The 22,920-nt window shown below is 37.7% G+C and overlaps 2 protein-coding genes and 1 pseudogene across 3 annotated transcripts in view; 2 read left to right on the top strand and 1 right to left on the bottom strand.

Annotated features, from left to right (window-relative positions):
• Nucleotides 1-22,920, bottom strand: part of LOC306639797 (olfactory receptor 4C11-like) — a 337,410-nt pseudogene that overhangs the window by 176,199 nt on the left and 138,291 nt on the right. The gene's annotated exons all lie outside the window — the stretch shown is intronic.
• The window catches only part of LOC306638485 (olfactory receptor 4S2-like), a gene marked incomplete at both ends in the record, with an annotated part of 194,242 nt that overhangs the window by 81,995 nt on the left and 89,327 nt on the right, over nt 1-22,920 (top strand).
• Nucleotides 1,121-19,774, top strand: LOC306638488 (olfactory receptor 4C46-like; the record flags this gene model as incomplete). Its single annotated transcript, XM_079101739.1, has 2 exons — nt 1,121-1,439; nt 19,140-19,774. The coding sequence occupies 2 exons, from the start codon at nt 1,121-1,123 to the stop codon at nt 19,772-19,774; spliced, it is 954 nt and encodes a 317-aa protein (XP_078957865.1).

Here is a 22,920-nt window from a genome sequence, read left to right as displayed (position 1 = left end):
GAAAAACCTGAGTTCTCTTTTTAGCTCTTCCATTTACTTGTTGCTTGTTTTAGAGCAGAATTATTAATTTTTCTGTGTTTTATTACAAGGTAAATAACTATAAATATACCTATAAAGTGATGATAGTCAATAATGAGTAGTCTTGCAGTAAGAATTAAATCAGCAGGCATCTGAAAAAGCACTTGGGATGCCTGAAGAGTTCAATGAGTTCTGGTTAGCATTGCCATTGCTAAACCACTGTGAACATTTATATCCAAGGCCATTTCCTTATCTGTGCAATGAAGAAGTATGTACCACACAGGTTACTCTAAGTATTAAAAGAATCGTGTGAGCAAAGCACCTTGTACCATGAAATATAGAGAGCAAACATTGCAAAGTAATGTGGCATTGGCTGTTATGAAGTTCTTGGGTTTAGTCACCCAGCATTATGAATTATTTCACAGGAGGTTTTCTGCCTACATTTCCATCACTGTTGCACTGCTGTTCTTTACATCAGCTCTCAGGGAGTGTCTGCTACCTGGGGTTTCTGGATCCGGCTTCCACTATTCACTGAACCTTATCAGCTTCTTCCAGGACACACAGGGGCATTTATAAGAGTAACACCCCAGACTCCCCCTTCCCCAAGTGCCTTGCCATACTTGCACTCATTTTCTTAGTTATGTTTTGTAGTTTCCCTTTTCCTAATAAAAAAGTTGAAAATGTTTAAAAAAGGCAATGATAGCTCTTGCATCCATCGTCTGCCCTATTTATGAGCTTCATTTGCCACATTTTGTTCAATCTTTTACTTATAATTAGTCTCCTAAATATTAGTTTAGTTTTCTACTTTCCACAGAAAAGCCCATGTATTCAGAAGGAAGGCCTCCTGAATTTATGTCTATAAAAGTTTCTTATGCACATGCTTCTTGACCAATCATCAGCAAGGAGGCATCTGAATAATCTGTAGGATCCCAGAATCAATATTTTTGAATCAACAAAATCTATGAAACAAGTAGTAGAACGCATGAGATTTCATAGTACAATACAATCTAGCCATTCTTTCTTTATTACATAGAGAAGTTTAACAAATTCAAGGTTGTACTGATGCTTTTCAGGTAATGTAATAAAGTTGCAGAGGGTGTACATGGAGAAAAGGAGCAGCGTGACAGAGTTTGTTCTTCTGGGACTTTCACAAAACCCAAAGATGCAGAAAATTATATTTGCTGTGTTTTTGCTCATCTACATCATCACAATGTTAGGAAATTTGCTCATTGTGGTTGCCATCATTGCAAGCTCATTGTTGGGCTCCCCCATGTACTTTTTCCTGGCCTATCTCTCCTTTATTGATGCCTGCTATTCTTCTGTCAATACTCCTAAACTGATCGTGGATTCACTCCATGAAATGAAGACCATCCTATTCCATGGATGTATGGCCCAAGTGTTTGGGGAACACTTCTTCTCAGGTGCAGAGGTCATCCTGCTGACAGTGATGGCCTATGACTGCTATGTGGCCATCTGCAAACCCTTGCACTATGCAACCATCATGAACTGGAGAGTATGCATGCTATTAGTGGGAGTGTCCTGGATGGGAGGCTTTCTCCATGCAACTATCCAGCTCCTCTTCATCTTCCCACTACCCTTCTGTGGCCCTAATGTCATCGATCACTTTATGTGTGACCTGAGCCCTTTGCTCAATCTGGCCTGCACTGATACCCACATTCTGGGGCTCTTTGTCATTGCCAACAGTGGGTTCATCTGTCTGCTAATCTTCCTCCTCCTGCTCATCTCCCATGTGGTCATCCTGTGCTCCCTAAGGACACAGAGCATGGAGGGTAGGTGCAAAGCCCCCTCTACCTGTGACTCCCACATCACAGTGGTGGTATTATTCTTTTTTCCCTCCATGTTTGTGTACTTGAGACCTGCAGTTACTTTACCTATTGATAAGGCAGTTGCTGTTTTTTACACAATGATAACTCCCATGTTAAATCCGTTGACCTACACCTTGAGAAATGCCCAGATGAAAAGTACCATTAGGAAATTATTTACTAGGATGTTTCTTTCTGTTGGACAAATAAATGTGCCTGAAGACCAGCATTGATTTAACTGAAAAAAGTGTCAAAATGCCCTTTTGAATGATCTCACCAAGCAGCACTTAAAAAAAAAAAAAAACTCATAATCACTCAAAGCTTTTGCTTTGCTCAGTCTCATTCATCAATTCATGAGATTTATCAAATTGTTATGTGCATGTATGAATATGGCATACCCTGATTATGCATAATTATAATGTGGCAATATTTTTAAATTCTGCATTGATGGAATTACAAATGTGTGAATAAAAAGGAAAAAAACAAACTAGGACCATGGTGCATGTTGGAAAAATCTACCAAATTAAGACTTGGTTTTGTTATATTTTCTATGACATTAATTCCTTCTAATAACAACAAAATAAACCAACATATTGTTATTTAGGAGAAAGCTTTATAACACTCAAAGGAAGTAAGCAGAACTATTATCCCCTTTGTATCTGAATATGACTTGTTTTCCAGATCATACTATTATTTCCCATGTTATATGACCATGCAATGACAATGAATAAATACATTGTAATAATGTGCTAAATATAATTTTTTAAAAAGACTATTCTGGGTACATTCTGTTTAGCAATTATTTCCCAAACGTAAAAATCTAATAATCTTTGTAAATATCTTTTATAAACCTATATATCACATTTTATAGTAGTGCATTTTGCAGACTACGGTGGGACATTTAACCTTGGTAGTAAACAACATAGATTTGATCATATTTCTGAATTTCCTCACAGTCTTCAGAAGACTTTTTATAACTCAGATTATAAAATTATCAATGCTGATAACCCAGTAGAGTGATGGATCACATAAAAGAAACCTGAATGTTGCACGGGAACTCCAATAATGCACAGCCGGAGTCCATGAAGTACTTGCCTGTGAGCTAGCAGTACTTTTCCTAAATTAGTACCAAGTTTGGTCCCTGATAAGCAGTAAATGATTGTAAGGAAACATAAATAAATTTGGTAAAATGAGTACTGGGAACTACAAGTTTTTGTTTTTTTTTTTTTTCCTATCCTCAATCTGATTCAGACTTGGGGAAGAATTTAAGCTTGACCACCAAAAGAAAGCACAATTTTGTTTTTTTTATCCTATAGGAACTAAGCAATGACAAAGAGCTTGAGACTCATATTTTCATCATAGGAGAAAAATATTAGACATTGATATTTTCTCAGCAAGATTTCACTATCCTATGCATGTGAGCCACTTATGATTTTTATGTAATTTTGAGGTATCATTTCAGTAGTAAAACCTACCTGTCAAAGTATACAGCTTTCTCTACACAAAAGCAATTTCAGGATTTTTTTTTATTCAGTGATTCCTTCACTCATTAAAAAAACACTGATTTGAGGGATTGCCCTGAGATGAATGAAAACACACCAGTTTATTCCTTTCCAGTGATTAAGATCCATGGAGAGAATCCCAGAAAGGAGTGGAAAAGTACAGCTGAGAGTTAAATATACATGTTAAGATGGACAGAGAGCTATGGAAGAATGTTCATGGTTGACAAACACACACTTGGGGATGGGTGTAGATGGAAAAGGATTTCTACAAGGAAAGATATAAAAATGGCACATTTTTCCTGGGTAAGGAAAGTGAAGAGGCAAGAGATTGGATCAAAGCATCCCTATGATAGATAATGCTTAACAAAGACCAGGAGGCAAAAAATATAATTATGCAGGAAACCTAAATATTTCAACATATTTGGGGATATTCATTTAAATATTCATTCAGCAATTGTTTAGTGAAACTGCACACTAAGCTGGTAGAAAGGTAAATTGTAGAGATCCAAGATGGCAGACTAGAGGGAGGCTGCATTCCTCGCCCCTTTTTAACTCAGTTTTCAAATCTGAGACTGGAAAGTCAGAAATGAGCCAGATCTCAAAATATTGTTACAGCTTAATGGTAAGCATCATGGAGAAAATTGAAAGAATTTTTAAGATGGCTAGAGATGCAATTAGATTTTACAATTAGGTTAATGAAGCAATTGGATTTAGAGTGAAAACTCAACCTACAGTTTGATAAGTGAGTTCAGGGAATGAGATCAGCAGCAGAAGAGCAAAAGCCTATTGTCATGATCTGGTTGTGAAAGCCACAGATTGAACTCTGGTCCTACTGGTGAAGAGGCAGAGTGCAGTGGACCCTGGAATCATGCCCCAATCCCCTCCAAAAGGCTAGTGTGCACCATACCCAATGACCATTACTCTGGGCTGTGAACAGTTCACAGTCCTACAATTCTCTGAACAATTACACTAAAGAAAATGGGAGCTTCAGTTCATGGATCTTCTGTACCCACTTAGAGTCCTCAAATGGACAGTAAAATACTCTCACAAAAGTTTAGGAAAGTTGGGTACCCTTGCCTCTGGGCAGAAAAAAGTTTGGAATACAGTGAATAGTCTAGAGCAGTCAAGGCCCCAGGTTAAAGCCAAATTTACTTTGATACAACATACTTCTTCTTGCCTTGTCAGTTTCCCTCAGTCCCTGCTTATCTGTTACCTTCATAGAAATCCCCACATCAGTTTCTATGTCTGTGGAACAGAAAATGACAGGGAGACAGACAAGCCAAGGTGAGATTAAGGTTCTGCCTCCCATGACAAGATGGATGAGGAAATTGAGAAGAAGGATGAGGAAATTGAGATGATGGAACTGAGAGATCAGTGAGTCTTTGCAAGTGAATAAAGCTGCTCTATATCCTGTAGAAGTGCCCTCCTGCTACCAGTAGATGGTCTTTCCACTTCTGTATGAGGATTATTCAACATTGCCTGAGGAATCTCTCATGCCCTCCCCTGAGGCAGTTGCACTGAAAGACAGTGGTGACTCTGCTTGGGACTAACCCCACCTCCTTCATTGCTTCTAGACCTATATCTAGATTCAAGTCTAAAGTTAAAGAACTACTAAGTGTGACCCTGACTAGGTGCACTGCACTCCAGAAAACTACATGATTTTTCTAATATATGTAGACAGGAATCCAGGAACATATGTGTTAATGAATATCAAGTGTGGGATAATGGTAGAACAAAGTTGAATTAGGCCAAAATTATACATACACAAAGCCAACGTTCTTAGAGTCACGTGTCATACAGTTAGGAAAGACTCTGGTTAGTTAGCTACAACAAGAACCAACATGTAGTCATCATGAGTGAGCTAAAAATGCTAAGCTTTCAAGCATTTAGGGTTAGATACAGAAAGCTTAGATAAATTGAAATGCACTGTGATTTGTCATTAAGACTCACCCACCATGGATAAGTTCAACAGATAACTTTTATCACAACTATGGAAGGATTTTATTTCCTCTACAAATTTGAAGATTAGTTTTGCTGGGTATAGGATTCTTGGTTGGCAACCATGTTCTTTCAGAGCTTGAAATATGTTGTTTCAGGCCCTTCTAGCTTTTAAGAGTCTGGGTTGAGAAGTCTGCTGCTATCCGTATTGGTTTCCCCCTATATGTAATCTGATGCTTTTCTCTCACGGCCTTCAAAATCCTATCTTGATTTTGAATGTTTGGCATTTTTATTATAATGTGCCTTGGGGTGGATCTGTTGTGATTTTGTGCATTTGGTGTTCTGTAAGCCTCTTGTATTTGATTTTCCATTTCATTCTTCAGGTTTGGGAAATTTTGTGATATTATTTCATTGAATAGTTTGTTCATTCCTTTGGTTTGTATCTCTGTGTCTTCCTCAATCCCAATAATTCTTAAATTTGGTCTTTTCATGATGTCCCATAGTTCTTGGAGATTCTGTTCATGATTTCATACCATCTTCTCTGTTTGGGCAACTTTATTTTCAAGATTAAATATTTTGTCTTCATTGTCTGAGGTTCTGTCTTCCAAGTGGTCTAGTCTTTTGGTGATGCTTTCTATTGAGTTTTTTATTTGGTTTATTTTTTTCTTCATGTCAAGGATTTCCGTTTTTTTTTTTTTTTTTTTTTTTGAGAATCTCTATCTCTTTGTTGAAATGGTCTTTTGTTTCCTGCAGTTGCTGTTTCAACTGCTTATTGGTATTATCAATCATTGCCTACATTTGCTCTCTTAACTCATATTTGCTTCATGAGAAATATTACAGAAATCCTAAAGAGTTCTTACTTGCTAGATTTCAGCAGTAAAGTTTTAAGTGAATCAAAGCAAAACTGAATTTAGAAAACAGAACATCATGTTCCCTCAATCAACTTCCTGACTTGAGTCACTCTGCAGAATCAGAACCCCTAAAATGAAAGAGAAGATTGGTGTGCTTGAGGTAGGAACAGGGATGCTGTCTAAAATTTATGTGAACCTTTCTCCAACCCTTATTCAAGGTACCCTAAAGCCCTTTTCAGGGTAGGAGTTCATTAGGCAAAGGGAAATAATTAGGTACCTCTGTGACTACTGGACCCCAAATATCAATTGGAACTAATTAAAGAACACCTCAACGGTCCTGAAGAGGAAAGTCTCATGAAGATTATGAGATGAAAGAAATTTTAATACAGCTTTTTCTCTCTGTGCTGTGTCCCAGACTCATTTGGTGGTTATTTATGCTTTTATGAAATAAAATTAAGGAGCATCTCCACACTGGCATATCGACCTATAGAGATGAAAAGCTTATGGTGGGAAAGTGGAAGCCAGTAGAACTATCTCTATATAAATTGAATTCCTGGGGGAATTTCAGAGCTTATTGCCACTATGAAGACCTTGAAAGATATACCAGTGCTGATTTTTACCACATTCACATGAACTATTTGTTCTGTATAGAATAGGGATGGTTATAGCAAACTTAGAGTGGAATTCCATAAGCTTAATCAGAAGGAGACTCCAATGTAGCTGCTGAACAAGATATTATTTTCTTGCTTGAAAAAATTAACATATATCCCTGGTGCCTGATATGTAGGTAGTGATGTGGCAAAGGCTTCTCCATACCTTTCGATAAAAGACCATCAGAAGGACTGTGGATTTATCTAAAAATACCAGCAATGAATATTTTTCTCCTACCCCAGGAGAAAGTGATCCAGCCCTGTTACATGGTCTGCTATGATATCATAATGATCTTCTGTGGTGTCATAATGAGCTGCTAGAGTGTCAAAATGACCTCTCTTTATGTCATAATGCCCTGCTGTGGTGTCATAAGGATCTGTTTTGATGTCATAATTACTTGCTATGGTGCACAAATGACCTGTTGTGACATCATAATGACCAGCTGTGGTGTCATAATGACTTTCTATTTAGTCATAATCTGCCATGATGCCATAATGACCTGCTGTGGTATCACAATGACCTACTGTGGTCACAATGACTAGCCATGGTGTAATAATGACCAGCTATGAGGTCATAATGACCTGATGTAATGTCATAGTGATCTGCCCAGATGTCATAATGACCTACCATGATGTCATAATCCTCTGCTGTGTTGTTATGATGATTTGTTGTCCTGTTCTAATGACCCATTATAATGTCATGATGACCTGCTATGGTTGAGAGTTCTGAGGCAGGAAGATGAGTCAGCTGGGTTGAACTGTCTTCTGGAGTATTTTGTTTTCTATATCATGGAATCACTAAGGTTACATTAGATAGTAGAACTATGGCCAAGTCATTTCCCAAATGTTGGTTTTATTTCCTCAGCAGGATGAAAACTTTGGATCTAAAATGAAAAATGCATTAGAGCTAAATATGTTCTTTGGATTTATTCTCCTTTTCTTTAGTCATTCAACACATGCCATCCATTTACCTAATATGCCCCAAGTTTTTGCTAGGCACTAGGAGAGACACACATATGAGAATCTCAGGGCTCATACTCTGCTGTGAGTACAGATAGCAATACTTTACATGTAAACCAGTAATTTCAGTGACATGCAACTGGTGTTTCAACATTCAAGTGTTGTGTAAATTGAGAAGTAGTAGTTTTCCTTAAGCCTATGTTTCCTTATTTATACAGATGGAATAATATCTGTGTTCCAATATTTTGGGGTGGGATTAAAAAGTAATAAGCAGTGTTTAAAAGGACCTATGCACTATCCAGCACACAATAAATGTTCAATGCTTTTGTTTTAAAGGTTGATGATAGCAGCAGAGGGTGGAGGCAGCAAGGAAAGGGAAATGTCTGATTTTACCTGGTTCTACAAAAATCTCTGCAGAAAACTAGGTCTTGAATGATGAGTTCATAGGTGGTAAAGAAAATTAGAGGGTGGATAATCATGTGAAATTCAGTGTTCTAGGTGAGAATTTTGTTTGCAATCTAATTAGGTAAGCCATCTTGAGAGAACCCTTAAAAAAGTTAGGATGAGGTCAGTTTATGAATGGCTTCATGTATCATGCCAATGGAGATATCTTTAGATAATAATGAAGATGCTTCACAGATCTTCGGTGAAAGGAGTAAGTCACTCAGAAATTATATATATATATATATATCTAAAAAAGCAGCAACAAGATAGGAAGGACAGAGGATATTTGGTGACCTTGTACCTAGGTAGAATGATGAAAAATTATTGTGTATTATGTCTACAGCTCTTGGAGAAATGGAAAGACAACACAACAAGATAAACAATTTTTTGATCTTGAAAACAGTTGGTATATTTGTGCTACATTAAACTATTCCAGGAGATGGAATTTGCCACTCATCAGTAGTAGTATTTTATGGAATCTGGCAGCGCTAATACTGAGAGAATAGTTAATCTACTGGAGTATGTGAGTTGGAGGGAAATGTAATTCATGAGCACTTGTCTGAGTCTATTTGGCAAGAAATGATATTGTCAACCTTCAATTTATCAGCATGTAAAGTTGGTAAGAACACAGTGTATTCAGAAAAGAGTTCTTTAAAGACCTTAGGAAATGTTTTTGAACTTTCATGGTGCTCTGGGTGTTTTGTTTGTTTGCTTGGTTGGATTTTAAAATCTACAATGCTTTGTTTCACCTTGAAATTTCTTTCTTGGAAATAAAATATAGAACTTAGTCTAATATTTACCTAGTAGTCTAGGAAAATAGTGCTCCTTTAATTTTTTTAGCAGTGAACCAGTAGGAGAGACTGATTTTGACCATTTGAGTATTGGAATATATATCTTAGATTGCCTTAGATGATAAAGAAGCCTGTCTATGCTTGCTTTTCTTGTAAATGCTGCAGTATAGGTTACAATGCACTATTGTGTTGTAGTGTAGCTTGGTGCTCTGCTGTGGCAAGCATTAGCCTGCAGTCTTACATTGGGAGTTTGTCCTCATTTTGGCTGTATTTGATCACATTAATACTCATGAAGCCAAGAGAATGAACAGAAATTGATTTGATCTTTCACTAAATGTTTCACAGTCTACTGGATTGTAATCATTACCTTTTGCCATGCAGCTCTTAAAATAGTTAAGACTCAGTCTTTTCACTCTCTGTCCCAGAATAGCCAACAGATTTTATAAATCTGATAGATAGTGGCATATCTCAGAAGTCATGCACACAAAATTGTCATTACAATCTCAGAAAACTCCTAGGTGCAGAGACAATATCCACACTTACCCTCTCTCCATTTTCTCTTTTCATCTTCATATTTAGAAATGTCATACATGTTCCACTCCTTGCTTCATCTTGGACACCACAATTACTGTGGCTTATGTCTACCTCCCCTCCTTCCCTTTTATTCCTACAATTTCTCAAGTTTTTAAATTCTATGTCCAGGTATCGCCAATCCCCTTTTCCTAATTTGATCAATATTAGGTATATCATTCTGAATGTTGAGGGTTTCTGACCCCAGTTTTGAAAAAGAGCAAATGGAAAATTACAGTATCATGAAAAATGTCTTTGTACGTATGGTTAAGATGTGTATTCCTCCATTGCCTGAAGCATAATTGTATAATATTTCACCTATCATGTATATTCCGTTCTATTAAAGAAGAAAATAGATGCTAAAACAGTTTCTGAATCTTTGGAGCACCAAATTTATTATAAGATTCAGGAGTAAAAGAAATTTATTAAGAATCATCTCTGCTATCCCAAAATATGGGAGAAAGGACAGGGAAGAGCAGGCCAGAGGAAGTGTCCCAGGAAGAACAATCTCTGATGTCTCTCCCAGATAGTGGCAGAGGGGCTCACTCATGCCCAGGTGGCTCCAGATGTTCTTGTGACTGGAATCCTTATGCAGAAGCCCAATGAATTTTGCTCTCCTCCCTCCTGTACCTGTTTAAATCCATGTCTGGCTGATTCTCATGCAACAATATTAGGAACCATGGAGCTCGGGAATCTCCTGTCTGGCTTTGTCTCTAATTCAAGTGTCCACTTTAATAGGAGTCACTTTGTTTCTGAATCCAGGCCTTTTTTGGCCAAGGCATGGCAAGGTGGCATGCAGCCATATATTATTAGAATACAGGTGGCAATCCTCCTAGTCATCCCCTTCCTACCCTTGCTGTTTTTATGGGTACATGCTGCTGCAATTTCATGATGGGGTTTCCCAGTGCAGAGGGAGTTTTCTTCTGATGAAGTACCCTGAGAGGTCTTGTTTTCTGCTTCCTACCCTTTGTGATCACCCAGGGCCAGGGTGAAAGGACTGTGTAGGGACATGTTGAATGCTGTTTTGGAAGTGGAGTTGCTCACCTGCAGGGTGCAGCAAGGAATGGAAAGCAGGCTTGCTTTTCTGTTGCGTTTATGCCCTGAGTACTGGTTCTTCTCAGCCAACTGATGCCCAGAAAGCAAGAAGGGGAAGATGCAGAGGGCAGATTCAATGGCCTTGCTACTTTGGAGGAGAAAAAGAGTGGTAGAATCTGCCTTGGGCAGGCAAGGCCCAACCTCTGGATGTGCACACCTAATTGGAAACAGGTTGATTGCCCCCTGGGTTGCCTGTTGCTGAAGCATCAGCTACGTACACATTGCATGTTTAGATTTTCTGTTTACCACAGATACCCAGATGTGGTATGGGCTGTAAACCATGTCAAACCTAATTGTCATTATTGTGGGGCTGGGTGGTTAGGGAGTAGCCCACTAAATCTGTCGGAATATGTTATGGCAACACTAAGCACCTAAAACAAGCTTTTCACTTTGTTTGTAGACTAAGAGAGGAGATGACCATCAGGATCAAGATGCTTTCCAATTCATAGATATTTATGCAGAGACATGAAGGCCAAGTAGAAGTTTACCCAAATTACCCATGAGAAAAAGAATTCCAGGCAGAGAAAGCACATAAAATCATTGTCCATATTGTCATATTGTTATCTGTAAAACTCCTAAATTCTAATTCTACTAGAGGAAGGCAAAAGACATGGTGCTCACCCAGTTTTGTCTACTCTAGACAAATATCTTGTCTCTACTATGTAATTGACCTGGTCCATGCCTCTTTATATAACATGGGCTGTTGGAGGAGAACTTGATGTCTCACACCTGTTTCTATCATACTGGCCAAGCTGAACATCAATTCCTCATCTGTATTATTTTAATAGCTTTCTGATTGGCCTATCTAAGATCACCAAGGCTTACTAAAACCTAAATGGCATTCTGTCATTCTTGAGCACAAAACCTCCCATTGGCTCTTCATTGCATTCAGAGCAACAACCCGAAGTTCTTGAATGTTTGAAAGACACAGAAGAACTGATGACCCCTGAGTTTTTGATGTCATCTCCTGTGACTTAGCCCTAGACTCATTTGACTTTCTTGCAATTCCTGCACATGCTGGTTATGAAACCATGGTAAGGACATTGCAATGAGCACCTTTCTCTATACCTGAAACACCCCACATGTCTGTCTGGCCTGCTCCCTGCCTGCCTTCATATTTCTCCTCAAAGGTCAATTTATAGGGCTTCTGTGACTAAGTCATAACACCTCATTCAGTACTTCTTTTCTACACAAAAGTACTAAGATTTTCCTCATAGTACTTACTATCTCCTCAATTTTGTATTTTCATTTGTATCTTGTATATTCTCCCTCCACTAAAGGTATGCTTCATAAGATTAGGGCCATTATCTCTGCTGATCAGCATTGTGTGATAAGGGCTTAGGGTAGTGCTTGATAACATCAACAGCTTTTGAATGAATGGATGAAAATAATATCAAAAATATTTTTTTAACTGAGAGCTTCATGAAAGAAATGGAAATATTTTATGAGAATTTCTGAATACATGCTGTATTTAAAAACTCAATAAATTTAACATGTAATACTGTAGGAAAAAATTACAATACTCACTAAAAGATTACAAAATCTCACATTGTTTTTAACACATGCGCGCGCACACACACACACACACACACACACAATGAACAAATGAAAAAATGGGGATGGAATATAAAAATGTAATTTTAATATCAAGTTTCCATTTTGGATCCTGTTCAGGGAAACTCTTGTTGCCCAGGATTATTTCTATTGGAAACTATTTTTCACACCTTCACTTTTTTGCCCTAATGCTTACTTCTTACAGTTACACAGGGAATAATATAGTTCATGAGCCCCAAGTGTTACCCAACGATTTCTAGGTGAGATTTTTCCAGTGTACTCTACCAATGCTGGTTAGGGCAGAGACCCTCTGTCTTTTGAACCCTATCTCCTGGGCATTTCTGTGCTTCTTCTGTCTTTGCTGGAATCATAGTAGACTGATGAGATTCTATGTTCTCTGCTCACTGTGAATAAAAGAGAAAGATTTTTGAAATTATTTTAATCTTTTCATTGACACAAAATGATTGTGCCTATCTGTGGGGTATATGTGGTATTTTCATTTGTGCACACATTGCATAATTATCACATCATGGTAGTTTGCATATCCATTTAATTAAACTTTTACCATTTCTTTATAGTGCATAAATTCAAAATTCTCTTTTAGCATTTCTAGAAATACAATGAATTCTTCTCAACCCTGTCCACCCTATTGTGCAATGAAATATCATAATCCATTCCTCCTGTCTGACTGTAATATTGTGCTTGTGGACCAGCCCTCCACCCTTCTTCCCAACTGCTCTCCTGAGCCTCCATTAATGTTATGTTCCTAACTTCTCTAAGATCAGCTTTGTCTAGCTTCAGCATAGGAGTGAAATAGTTTGGCATTTGTCTTTCTATGCCTGAGTTATTTTATTTAATATAATGTCTTCCAAGTCTCTCCATGCTGATGCAAATAACAGGGCTCCATCTTGCATATGGCACAGTAGTAGTCCATGATGTAACCATACCACATTTCTTCACACATTCCTCAGTCGATGGACATCTAAGTTAATTTCATATCTTGGTTATTGTGAATAGTTTGGCAGTAAAGATGGAAGAGCAGCTTTGACACATGGATTGCATTTTCTTTGGATTTATTCCCAGTGGTGGAATTGTTGGATCACATAGTAGTTCTAATTTTAATTTTTTGAGGATCCTCCACAACTTTTCCATCATGGCCCTGTTAATTCACATTTCTATGACAGTGTATACAGGCTGAGAGAGGCTTTGGGTTTTTCCAAGACCAGATTTCCTTCCAGCTAAAAGTCTGACTTAGGACAGCTCCTTGGAAAAATAAAAATAGACATAATGAAAATTTCTTTACATTACCCTTAGAAAATAGTCAACCAAGGTGTCTTGCTTATTCCTTTCATGGCTAGGGTGCTGTGGGCTACACAGGTGGATAATAGAAGTGCAAGATTAGCCTGTTTGGGGAATACACCTGGTGAGATGATACCACATAGAACTGATTGCTGATGAAGAGTGGAGAGGGACAAATGTGGGGAGAGGGTGGCATGTCAGGCACTGGGCATCTGCTTTTGTACTTACCTTATCACTTAACCACCCTCCAACCTGAAGAAGAGCAGGAAACCTAAGTCTCCAAGAAGGTGAGTGACTTGCTGAAGGTCATATAGCTAGTGGTTAAATCCAGGTTCATTTGATTCCATGGACCCTGCTCTTTCACCTCCACCCTGTGCCTGTACATTAGAAATAGATCTTGACGGTTTTGAGACTAAATATTTCAAAAACAACATTAGCTGAAGAATGAAGGCAGCAAATGTTGTAGGTGAGACATAGCTAAACCTCAAGGAAGGGAGATAACCAGGCAGTGCTGAGGGTCTGGAGCCTGGCGGGGGTGTGCAACATCTGAGCAACATCAGTCAAACAGGCTCACTTAAGAGGACCCTGGGTGTTGGCAGCCAAGGAAAGATTGAATATAGGCTTTTGAATCCTACAAGAAACAGGGATCTTCGGAATCCTTTGTTTTCAGTCTGATAATTAATATTTCTAATGCTGAACTGAGTGTTTGAGATCCTCAGGAATGAAAAGAAAAATAGTTCATTTTCCACACAATGTAAAGTCAGTCTGAATCTTTATGAGTTAGGGATTCATTTGGTTACCCTCATCAGCTTGTTTCCCCGGAGAGATTTCCCCATGTATGCATAAGTTATGATTAATAATAATGGTGGTGTCAATAATAATTAACACCTTTAGGAACACCTGAAACTAAACTTTGACCTGTGGTGACATGATATCTCAAAGCAACCATAGAAAGAAAAGACTGCTTTTATTTCCTATGTTTTCATGAGGAACATAAGGCTTACAGAGGTTTAAGATCACCCCATCATGACACAGATAGCAAACAGCAAATCCCAGGTTTGCACCCAGGATGACTCTGTCCAGGAGCCTTGTCATCTGAAAGTCTAGGTGGTGGTGTGTGCTAGGTATTTGAAAGGGGGAAAGTAGGATATGACATTGTTCTCAGGAGAGTATGATGGTAAGAAGATTTCTTCCTTCCTTTCCTCTATCATTTTCTTCCCACTTTTTTTCTGATACTTTCTCCCTGCTTCTCTAGGTCTTTAAAACCTCAACTTGGTTTTCTTCTATTGAGTGAAGTTGGCATGTCTTCTCAGTCACCAGATGGCATGTGCTAAATCCGGGGCACAGCCAGAGTCCCAAAGTCTGGTATTCTTTGTCTCATCCTCATAATTAACTTTCTCTTCTAAAAATCATCCCAATTCTCTCTTTTCAGCTTCCCATCTAAAACTGAAGCTACCATTACAATTACTTTTAAAGATCATTTTGAAGCACTTTTTAAACATCAGCACAAAATATGTGGAGTTTTCAGAGATTTCAAGATGGAATTGGGAGATGGAAAAGCCCTCTGTATTAGTTAAAACTTTTCATTGCTGTTATAGAAACACTTGAGATGACAACTTGAGATGAGGAAAGCTTATTTTTACTTGTGATTTCAGAGTTTTGTTTCTGTGGTAAGCAGACCCCATTGCCTCCCTTGAGGTGAGGCAGAATATCATGGCAGAAAGGCATGGTGGAGGAATGCTGTCAGCTCATGGCAACTGGAAAGCAGAGACAGGAGGAGGGGTGGAGGGGAGAAAGGGGAAGGAAGGAGGGTAAGAGTGAGAGGGGATAAGGAGAAGGAGAGGAAGAGCACTGAAGAAGATAAACCCTTACAGTTCACACCTCTAGTGACCTATTTCCTCCAACTAGGTCCTAATTCCCTTTAGTCCAAGTCCATTCAGCCATGAGCTTTTGATGAACATTTCAAATTCAAATGATAACACTCTATCAAGAACTCTGCTTCCCCAAAATTATCCAACTACTATTATTGAAGATTAGGTTCATAGTTCATTCCAAGAGTTAACATTGAATTCCATGCAGTTAGACAAAAATACAGAATGCTTCTACTTGAGTTTTCTGGGATTTATTTCTTTAAGGTTCTAGACTGTGGTCTCCAGGGGTAACACAGGTTCTGACTCCAAGTGGCAGTGCAATTGGAAAACTTCTGCCCTTCTCACCCAGAGCTTGGTCCTCAACTGCTTTTCACAGCAATTTCAGGCTCCCCCATCTTAGTGCTTGTGTAAATGTTGAATGCAAGTATTTCATTGGTTTTGGAATTGTTGTTGCAAAGATATAATTTGTGTTGCCTGAGTTTTATGTCATAGAAAGTTTCAAATAACTTTCTTGAATTTCCTTTCTGAAATATCAACATCATCTCATTCTATTACTCCTTTTAAGTTTTTGTCTTAATCTCTCATTATTTTCTTTGTTATTTATTCCACTACTCATGAAACTCAAATACCACATGATGTATGCACTAGTTAGTGCAAGGCAAGCTGCAACGAGTTTAGAAGTTTGGCTAGGAAATGCAGCATTATGTTATTCAACCCAGAGAAAAAGAAACAGATAGATTCAAGAAGATCTTAACCTGTATCAAGACAATACTCTGTGTGGGCACTGTGCTGAGTGTTCCCCATGCACTATCTCATTTAACACAGTATTACAAGAAAAACATAGGTCCTCAACACAGGCAAGACAACTCCCCACTCAGGAGGGGGAGATTCTCAAAACTTCTTTCCAGTATGTCTGCTCCTAAGACAAAAACTTCCCATCAAAGGAAATAATTAATCCTTGGGAGAGAAAGCACAGCTACCAGCAAGGAAAAACAGTCTTTGTGGAATCATCTTTAAATACCCAGATAATGTAAGAGGAAATATTTTCTGTAGTAGTCAGTTCTTCAAGAGCAAGATTCATCATGACTAGAGAGGCCCACTTGAATGTTTTTCCTTCAAACTTTCTAACACCTGCCCTGAAGACCAGATCATGTTTCTGTAGTGAATCAAGTGAATCCATTCTGAATTCTAACCCTGAGTTTTCTGTGAGACATTCAAAGTTTGGTTTGGGAAGGAAAGATTTGAACTCATAGAGACACTTCCTTAGTACCTTTTGATTTGATATAGGATTATCTGAAAAACCTCTTTCAATTCTGTCTTATATTTACATATCGAAAGATTCTTACTCTAAGTGTAGGTCACTCTGAAGATGAGATTGCTTCTGAACACCTTCCAGCATCATTAAAATCCTCTAAGACTACTAAGGTAAGTTCTTCAACAGAGCTGGTGCTCATTATTGCTAGATTTCATGTACTGTAATTATTATTACTCAAGATTTTTAAATATAATCATGAAATATTTTGCCCCTACCTAATTTTTTGAGAGATAATAAATCTCATTAGCCTGATTTAACAGTAGACAGTTCAATACTCACAAAGATGAAGCAGTATTTCTCCAGCAAACAGAATCAGTACTTTACCATGATACACTATTTTGCCAACTAAAATAATTCAGTGAGGTGAAGACAAAATGTAAATGCACCTCCCACACAAAAGACCTAAATATGAATAGTAGAAGACAAATACATTTCATACCAAGTAAAAAGAACACATGTAGAACACCTTCTGGGATCAATGACTATGGATAATATAGGTCCCTTTGGCTTCTTCACAAGTAGTATTAGAGAGAATTCCTTCACTGCTCAGTGTGTTAATTCCACACATCTGCTGAGTGCATACACTTGAAGTTAAACATAAAAAAAGTCATATACATGCCCTCAGAATGTTTTCATATAAATGAATTATCAGAACAACCCATGAGATGATATTCCTAATTTTTATTCCATAGATAGAAGATGTAGATGTGTGCTTTGCTAGAAAACTTAGCCCAGGAATGAAGACTTGCAAGTGGAAGAGCCAGGATTCTAATCAGGTTTTCCCTGATACTCATGCCAATATGCTCAAACACTGTGACAAATTTGGATTTTCCAACAGGGTCTGTAATCCACTTTATAGTGGTATTGGAGAAGCAAGATTTGTTTGTGAGAGACAGATGAGGACAAAGGTACCCCTCCAAAAATGGAAAAAGTTTTATTTTCTTAATATTTGAGGGTTCAAATGTGTTACTATCTGTGTCTGCTGGTGAAATTACTTCTGTAAAAGTGTCTCCAAGGTAGCATTTAATGAATTATAATAATTATGTTCATGCCAAATGAGGAATACTCATACAACATTTCTACAGCTTGGCAATATATGGTGTATTAGTTAAAGCTGAGAATTTCAAAGGTAATACATGTTAAGAATTTGGAGAACAAAAGTCTGTAGAGCAATGGTAGTCAGCAATGCCTAGTGTTACAGTGAGGATTAAATCAGCAGGCATCTGCAAAAGCTCTTAGAACTCCAGAAGAGTTCAATGAGTTTTGGTCAACATTGCCATTGTTCAACCATGCAAACATTTATCTCCAAGATTGTTTTCTTATCTGTGCAATGAAGTAGTATGTACCACACAGGTTATTAAGTATTAAAAAGAATCATGTGAGCAAAGCACCTTGTACCATGAAACATAGAGAACAAATATTGCAAAGTAATATGGCATTGGCTGTTATGAAGTTCCTGGGTTTAGTCATCCAGCATTATGAATTATTTCACAGGAATTTTTTATTCCTACATTTCCATCACTGTTGCACTGCTGTCCTTTACATCAGCTCTCAAGGAAGGTCTGCTACCTGGGGTTTTTGGACTTGGCTTCCATTATTCACTGAAACTCCATCTTTTTTCATCCGGCATACACAATGGCATATATAAGAGTAATGCCCCATATTCCCCCTTATTCAAATTCCTTGTCATAGTTGCACTCATTTTTTCAGTTGGGTTTTCCAGTTTTCTTTTTCCTAAGAATAAAGTTGAAAATTATTATCTCTTCAAAAATGACCATTGGATCCATATTCTGCCACCTTAATAGACTTCATTGCCACAATCTGTGCAGATCGTTACTCATATTTAGTCTCCTCATCTTCACAGAAAATTCAGTGTATTCATATGGGCTTCTACTTACGTGTCTATAAGTTTCTCATTCATAGTCTTCTGGCAAAATTATTAACACTCAGGAGGCTTTTGGCTCATATGGAAAAACACAGAATATTTACCTTTAAAAAAAACCCTATTAATAAAGAAAAAACTCATTAGAATTCACAATAGAATTCAGGCTTTTATGTTTCATTACCATAGAGAAGTTTTATAAATCCAAGGGTTTTTAAATTTTTTTTTCAGGTAATGTAATAAAGTTGCACAGGAAGTACATGATGAACAGAAATGTGACAGAGTTTGTTCTTCTGGGACTTACAGAAAACCCAAAGATGCAGAAAATTATATTTGCTGTGTTTTTGCTCATCTACATCATCACAATGTTAGGAAATTTGGTCATCGTGATAGCCATCATTGGCAGCCCATTGTTTGGGTCACCCATGTACTTTTTCCTGGCCCATCTCTCCTTTATTGATGCCTGCTATCCCTCTGTCAGTACCCCTAAACTAATTGTGGATTCACTCCTTGAAAAGAAGACCATTCTGTTCAATGAATGTATGGCCCAAGTCTCTGGGGAACACTTTTTTGCAGGTGCTGAGATAATTCTGCTCACAGTGATGGCCTATGACCGCTATGTAGCCATCTGCAAACCTTTGCACTATGCAACCATCATGAACTGGAGAACGTGCATGCTACTAGTGGGAGTGTCCTGGATGGGAGCCCTTCTCCATGCAATCATCCAGCTCCTCTTCATCATCCAACTACCCTTCTGTGGCCCTAATGTCATAGATCACTTTATGTGTGATCTGACTCCTTTGATCAAACTGGCCTGCACTGATACCCATATTCTGGGACTCTTTGTCATTGCCAACAGTGGGTTCATCTGCCTGCTAATCTTCTTCCTCCTGCTGGTCTCCTATGTGGTCATCCTGTGCTCCCTGAGGACACAGAGCACGGAGGGCAGGCGCAAAGCCCTCTCTACCTGTGTCTCCCACATCACAGTGATCATTTTATTCTTTTTTCCCTCATTATTTGAGTACCTAAGACCTGCAGTTACTTTACCTATTGATAAGGCAGTTGCTGTTGTCTACATGATGATAACTCCTATGTTAAATCCTTTGATCTACACCTTGAGAAATGCCCAGATGAAAAGTACCATTAGGAAATTATTTACTAGGAAGTTTCTTTCTGTTGGACAAATAAATATGCCTGAAGACCAACACTGATTTAACTGAGGAAAGTTCCCTTTGAATGATCTTAGCAAGCAGCACTTAAAAGAGAAACATTTTTTTCATTAAAAAATTCTTTTGATCAATCTCAGGAGATTTAGCAAATTATGTTTTTGCGTGTGTGTGTGTGTGTGTGTGTGTATGTGTGTTAATTTGCATCATGAATCCCAGTATTATTCACAAATGTAAAACACCAAGAATTAAAATCAAAAACAAACAAAAAGTCTCTGCTTTCAAGGAAGGAATAATTAGTTCAGAGAAAGGGAAATAACTACTTTACAACCACTCTGCATTTTTGGGAACTTTTATCAAATCAGGACTTGCTTTTGCTATCTTCATTTCTGCACATGGATTCATATGTTGTGCTAACAAAAATTAAATAACTAAATATGTCAGTATTGAGTAGAAGTGATTATAACACTCAAATAAGCACAGCACAATTACTATCCCTATTTTATCTGTCAGGAAACTGACAAAAGAAATTATTTGAACACATACTACAAATAGAGTATGATAGATTTATTGACTCATACTCTTAATTTCTATCTTACAAGAACAAGTAATTATAATAAATAGATCATATTATTGCACTAATTACAATTTATGAAGAAAAGAATATTGGACACACTGCATGTACTAGTTGAATTTCTATACATAAATATCTAATGATTTTCATAAAAACTTCATATATATATGTATATACACAATTGATAGTAATATATTTTGAAGGACTTTAGGGCTACAAACCTGAAGCAACCTTGATCTTTGATTAGCAAGTAATGCAGATTCAAACAAATTTTCTCATAGTCTTCAGAAAGGCTCATTATACTCAGATTGCTCTACTATGATAATCCATGAGAATGAGGCAAGAGCCAATAAAAACATGCTTGAATATCAGACAGGAACTTCTAGTTTAATAAGCACAGCTAGGCTCCATTAAGTACTTGCCTGATAGCAAACAATATTTTCTACAATGTAGCACAACATTTTGCCTCTGATATCTAGTGAATGAAAAATGAATGTCTAAAGTAACATAAATAAAATATACATTAAATAAAGAAAGACTACTGAAGACTACAGGTTTTTTTCTCTCATCATTTGATTCAGACTGACCTCTAAGGGAAATCAAAATTTGTGTTTACCCTTGTGTAAACTGAGGAATGAGAAAGAACTTAGAACTGAGTTTCTTAGCATATGATCAAATATTGTATTGTGATATTCACACAGAAAGATTTTATTATCATCTGCATGTGGGCTGTGTATGATTTTTGTATTACTTGGTGATCACATTTCATTAGTAAAATGTACTTTGTCCAATAAGTACCTCTGTCTATTACAACAGCAATTTCAGGATTAATTTTTGTTTCATTCAAAACCTCCTTCACTCATTAATAAACCCCAAGATTTGATTACAAAAATATTAGTATATGGAGGGACTTCTAAGTTGAATAAAACATGCCTAGGTTCTTCTTTCATGGTACTTAAGTGAGAGACACCAGAAAGGAGTAGAAAAGTACTGCTGAGTGTTATATGTACATGTTAAGATGGACAGGGTCCTATGAAGACATAATGGATGGAGAACAAAGACCTGGGGAGTGGGGGCAGATGGGAAAGACAAAAGGAAAAACAAAAATGGCACTCATGGGATAAAACTGGGTGAGCGAAAGGTCAAGAGGTTGGATCAAAGCATTCCTATGACAGGTAAGTTAAAAACAATATATGCAGGAAAACTAAGTCATTCAACATGGTTGTGGTTATTAATTTATATTTTTGTTCAACATTTGTTTACAGAAACCCAAGTGCCAGGCACCAAGTCGAACATCGAGTTAGTATAAAGGTAAATTGTATTCCTGAGAATGAGACAAGAACAGGCAAGAACAAAAAAGATCTCAAAATTGTGTTAAAGTTTAAAGGCAGAAATCTTGGGTGAAACATAGAAAGTATTTTTAAGATGGTGAATGATTTGATTGTATCTCAGATTACAATAACCTGGCCCCTGTATGATTAATCTACAGAGGTGTATAATGGGCAGGAGGAGGGCAGAAGCTAATATCATGATCTAAGAGTGAAAGGCTGGGATTGAACTCTGATCCTGCTGGTGAAGAGCAGAGTGTGGTGGATACTTGAATTACACTCAAATTCCACCACCAGGTCACTGTGCACAAGACTCAGGTGCTGTGACTCTGGACTGCTAAGAATTCACAGCCCTAACCTTCTCTTGACAACTACAACAAAGAAAGTAGGAGATTTTTATCCAGGGATTATTTCACTATTTTATGACCCTAAGTGGAAAAATAAGACGTTCAAGAGAGTTTTAAAAAGGTTGTGTGTCCCCCTGTCCCCTGTAGAAAAAAAAAAAATATGTACTACAATTTTCAGCATGGTCAACTTCATGCTTTGGATATAGCCCTTGCTGTTTTTAAACAGACATATTTTTTCTCCTTTTCCTCTTTCTCTCCCTGATCTCTTCTCCATAATCCCTTCTCCTAATCTCAGGAGAAAAACTTGATTCCTATGAATCAACTCTTTAAAATCCTCTGTTGCTGCTGATGGAGGGAATCACAGACTCTAGGACAGAAGTCCCCTTTTGTTTCTCTTTCTCTAGCAAATCAATGAAGTTTCTTTTTCTCTTTTCTCAAAAGCTTGCCTTCCTTATTGGATTGGCATCAGGGATGGGGCTGAGCTTCAGATCATACAATGAGCATTCCAGAGCTGCCAAGGCCCAGGCTAGAGCCTGACTTCATGGCACCACATATTTTCTCCCTCTCTCATCAGACTCCTTCAGTTTCTGCTTCCATATGACACATTCATAGAAATCCCACTTCAGGTTCATTATCATAAACTGAAATAGCGAAACAGTTCCCCATATATTTAGAAGTTATAGACAAAATAATCCATTAATGAGGAATATTAGAAAGGGAGGAGTCATGAGTGAGATCCAGGTTCTAGTTTCCATTACTAGATGGATGAGGGAACTGAGAAGATAGAATGGAGAGAACTGAGTGGATTTGCAAATGAAAAGGGCCTCTCCACCTCCAGCAGAGGGGCTCTGCAATCACTAGTAGGTAGTCTCCCCAGCCTATCTAAGGAATTCTGCAACAGTGCCTGAAGAAACCATAGTGGCTTCCCCCTGAGGAAGTTTT

This window comes from Sciurus vulgaris (genome assembly GCF_902686455.1).
Source record: "Sciurus vulgaris genome assembly, chromosome: 11".
Classification (NCBI taxonomy): Eukaryota; Metazoa; Chordata; class Mammalia; order Rodentia; family Sciuridae; genus Sciurus; species Sciurus vulgaris.
The sequence above is the reverse complement of the archived record's forward strand: the minus strand, read 5'-3'. Positions and strand labels throughout refer to the sequence as shown.